Source organism: Pipistrellus kuhlii, unplaced genomic scaffold, assembly GCF_014108245.1.
Source record: "Pipistrellus kuhlii isolate mPipKuh1 unplaced genomic scaffold, mPipKuh1.p scaffold_m20_p_38, whole genome shotgun sequence".
Lineage (NCBI taxonomy): Eukaryota > Metazoa > Chordata > Mammalia > Chiroptera > Vespertilionidae > Pipistrellus > Pipistrellus kuhlii.
The window spans coordinates 1,509,128-1,513,511 of NW_023425538.1; the positions used below are offsets into that span (position 1 = coordinate 1,509,128).

At 47.3% G+C, this 4,384-nt stretch overlaps 1 protein-coding gene across 1 annotated transcript; it reads right to left on the bottom strand.

The window, feature by feature from the left end:
• Window positions 1–596: 596 nt before the first annotated feature.
• LOC118702283 (melanoma-derived growth regulatory protein) lies at window positions 597–3,378 on the bottom strand. The gene is made up of 4 exons (XM_036408047.2): window positions 2,713–3,378; window positions 2,496–2,629; window positions 1,011–1,121; window positions 597–682 (listed from the first exon to the last, which is right to left on the bottom strand). The coding sequence occupies exons 1-4, from the start codon at window positions 2,840–2,842 to the stop codon at window positions 659–661; spliced, it is 399 nt and encodes a 132-aa protein (XP_036263940.1). The 5' UTR covers window positions 2,843–3,378; the 3' UTR covers window positions 597–658.
• Between the last annotated feature and the right edge of the window lie 1,006 nt (window positions 3,379–4,384).

The following is a 4,384-nucleotide window of genomic DNA, read 5'->3' on the forward strand; positions in this document are numbered from 1 at the left end:
AGACAAGCGATTGGCGGAGCAAGTGGGAAGGGGCGGTGCAGATGCTTAGCCGAGCTAAGAAACGGATTTGGTCAGGAGTTGGGGGGCCAAGTCGAGTCTCCACATTGGGTAGACTCCGACTTGGGGGCGGGGATATGGGTGCAAAGAAGGGGGTAAGGACCGGATTGATTAAAGAGCCAAGCAAGTACGATTTCTGACCTCAGAGCCGGGAAGGACGAATATTGGGGGAGATACGCGCAGGTTAACCACCTCCCTCCTCCCTTTGCAGATAATCTTCCAAGACCTCTGCTCTGCGACTGTCTTCAAGATCCAACTGGCTCATTCCCAATACTTTCACATCATTCCATTTATTGGTTTAGAAGACACTACAGTTTCCTATTGGGCGTTCAGATTGTGTGCGACATCGAAGTTTAGAAGCCCATCTCGGATACCCAGCTTAAGGCAAAATGCTTTGTCTCAGTGAAATTCTACCTAGCAACCATTGACGTTACCGCAGTCAGTGGGTGGTGGTTGGCCAGACTGAGGAACCTGGGGACCCATTTCCTTTATACCAGTAGATCCCCACCACAAAGACCACAGAGACTGGCAGTTTGTACTTGGCTGATGTATTTGCATAAAGCTGGGAGAAATAAACAGCAGGGGCAGCGGTAGGCTGAGCTCATTGGCAGTAGAAATCCCATTTCTGGAAAAAAGAAAGGGAAAACAGTGGGGACAAAACCAGTGATCATACCACAAGGATCTAGGGGTTTTTAGCAAAGGCTGTAGCCTTAGGGGCCAAGTTTGGCCACACAACTGCAATGCAAAATAGCTCAGAGACCTGTAATCTTGCACATCTCAACTGCAACAGGACTTAGAAATCATGGCCCATTTTACAGATGAGAAAATTGAGGAAGAAAACTTGTCTCAATATACACAGCTAGGCTTCCAGGCAGCCAAAGGTAGGCTTTCTGCCCATTATCAAAACCCAAGGATCCTCCCTCCAGATCCCTGCCAGCCCCCAACACACTCACATCTGTCTTCACATTGATTTTGCCAGGCTTCAGGGTCTGATCCTCCCGTACAATGCTACTGGGGAAAAAGCCCAGGCGAGCAGCCAGGTCTCCATAATAATCTCCCTGAACCTGGGGAAAAGGGGTTTAAAAGCCTGGGTCTGAGAAAATGGCAAGCTCACAACTGCTAAAGATCTTTGTACTAGCTCTTCAGGGATCTCCACGTGGTTGGCTCCTTCCTTGTCAACCAGAACTCAGCTTAAAGTCACCTGTTCTGAAGGCTCCCTGACCACCTGATGTAGTCACCCATTCACTCATACATTTTCAAAGCACATTTGCTAATATCTTTGATGATTTGTCTTCTGCCATTAGAATAAAAGGGATTATTTGAAATTGGCCAGTAAGCTCAGTTGTTAGAGTGCCTTGTGCCTGGGAGAATGGGATTCAATTCCTGGCCAAGGACATGTACCTGGGTTACAGGTCTGATCCCCAGCTCTGGTCAGGGAGCTTGTGGAAGTCACCTAATGTTTGTCATTCACATCGATGTTTCTCCCTCCTTCCCACCTCCTTTATACTCCCTCTAAAAAATCAATAGAAAAAAAATATGCTCACTCCTTGGATGAGTATTATTTGCTACTAGGGCCCAGTGCAAATTTGTACACTGTGGGGGGAGGGGGTCCTCTCAGCCCAGGCTGCACCCTCTTGCAGTCCTGGATCCCCCTTGCAGTCTGGGATCCTTAGTGCAGCCACAGAAGCTGGATCCTCTCCTGCCACTGCGCTTGCCAGCAGTAAGCCCAGCTTCTGACTGAGTGGTGCGCCCGCTGTGGAAGGGCACTGACCACAAGGGGGCAGCTCCTGCATTGAGTACCTGACCCCAAGTGGTCAGTGCACATCATAGCAATTGGCCATTCTTGGTCATTCTTCCAGAATGGTCGCTTAGGCTTTTCTTATATAGACTAGAGGCCCGGTGCACAAAATTCATGCACTTGGGGTGGGGTGGGGAGTCCCTCAGCCTGGCCTGTGCCCACTTCCAGTCCAGGAGCCTTCGGGGGATGCCCAGCGAGCGGGCCTAAGCCATCAGTAGGGCATCCTTAGCGCTGTCATGAAGGCAGGAGAGCCCGCCCCCTGCCATCACCACTGTGCTTGCCAGCTCAGTGCTTCTGGATGAGCAGCCTCCCCCGTGGGACCACACTGACCACCAGGGGGCAGCTTCTGCATTGAGCATCTGCCCCCTGGTGGTCAGTGTGCATCATAGTGACCAGTCGTTCTGCTATTCAATCAATTTGCATATTAACCTTTTATACATGGGATTATATCTTCAATGCCTAGAACAGAACAGAACCATAGGAGGTGCCCTATAATTATTGTTAAACAAAGTAAAAGTAGATCACAATAGTACCCATAAACTCTATTTCAGTTCACCTCTCAAATTTTTCCTTTAGTGGAAAATTAGGGTGCACTCCCACACCAGCCCCATATCCCTTCTTCTCTTCTCCCAAGACTCACACTGCCTCCCCAGAAGAGCCGACCACGGCCCTTCAGCTTAGAGAAGACATACACAACTTGGCCCCTGTGTATGGTCAGGAAACGGCAATCAGGGGCTACGTAGTCCTGAAGAGCCACAGCCATGGAGATGGGGTCTGGGGAAAGAATATAAGGGAATGATAACAACTTCCATTCAGGCTGGCAATCCAAGCCCCCCACCCCCAACCCCAACTCTTACGGCTGCATTCCTCATCGGCACACAGCTTCCAGTCAGCCAGCTTGGGCATGGGGCGGCCCCCAACAGTAGGTCCTGAGAAGGCAGACAGCAAGAAGATGACACCGAGGAACATCCTAAGCCAAGTCATCATGGACTATGAGCTGGAGATTGACTAAGCAGGGAATGGGGTCTTCAATATCCTCCTGCCTTCCCTTTTTACAGCAGTACAAGGAATCCTGTGTTCTCAGTCTTATCCCTGCCCTAAACCAGTCCCAAATTTCGCCCACACCACCTAGGGGCTGCAACCCAGCCAGAACCATTTCAAGGACAGGGTGAGGGCTTCCCACCCAAGGAAATGCCTAGAGCTCCAAAGCTGCCAGGCCACTCTAAGTGATAGCTACCCCCTCAGCATTCAGAGGCCCAGACAGGCAAGCTGAGATATTCAATTCCATCTTCTCCAGTTGGCTTGGGTACCTAGCTTGGAATTTCCTGTGCTGAGGGACAGAACAGGCAGCCCTTTGACTGCCAGGAATAGCGCCAGCTCTCAAGTACTGAGTGAATATTGTATGTTGGACCTTTGGCTAGATATACGCTGCCGTGGCCATTATTTATCCTCACCAGTCACTTCCTGACTATGGGCTAAGCTATATTCTCCTTTTGGATTCTCATTTATACAATATAGATAATAAAAGCTAATTCTTTATAATGCAGTCACCATTTAATTATTGTATTATTCCATGTATGACTCCCCTTCCCCCTTTTCCAACCCAAAATTAAGAAATCACTTATTTCCTTTTTTAAAAATATATTTTCATTGATTTCAGAGAGGAAGGAAGAATGAGAGATAGAAACATCAATGATGAGAGAGAATCATGGATCGGCTGCCTCCCACACGCCCCCTACTACCTCCCACTGGGGGACCAAGCCCACAACCCAGGAATGTGCTCCTGGCCGGAATCAAACCCGGGACCCTTCAGTCCACAGGCTGATGCTCCATCCAGAGCCAAATCAGCCAGGGCAAATCAGTATTTTCAACATTTTGCTGATTTTCCTCTTAAGGACTTTTTTGGCATCTTAAGGAGTTGTAATTCCTGTTTTCTCCACTGATTGATCACTCAGTGGGAGGAAGTCCAAATTCTCTCTGCAGCTCTATTTCCATGCTCTTTTGCATAGCTAATTACATTGTTTGAATTTTTGCTGAGTAAGACAATTGCTTAACGGTATTCATCTTTTATTTTTTTACATCTTTATAGGCTCAGAATGCTCCAGTCCCTGTTGCATCTGTGCACTTTTCACCTCCAATTATGGCATCAGCTGACGTCAGTAACAATAAAGCTGCTGATTGGAGGAAGCCTGTTTGATAAGGTATGGGCAGCTATGCACCCACATGGCTCTCTCCTGGACTGACTTCTGTATATAAAATGATCCTTGATTTTCAGTCTAATGATTTTAGAAAAAAATAGCATCTTATACAAAGAAAAATATGGTATGTACTTTTATTGACTCCAATGAATACCCCATTTCGTGTGGAAATACAAGTGTATAGACTTAAAGTTATCCACAAGGTTAGAGCCAAGAAGTGCAGTGGCTAGATTTGGCTCCAGGCCCATACTAAGTTTGGAGTTCAGATGGCCAGTATTAGAATAAAATGGAGAATTTATTTATTTATTTATTTATTTATTTATTAATATAT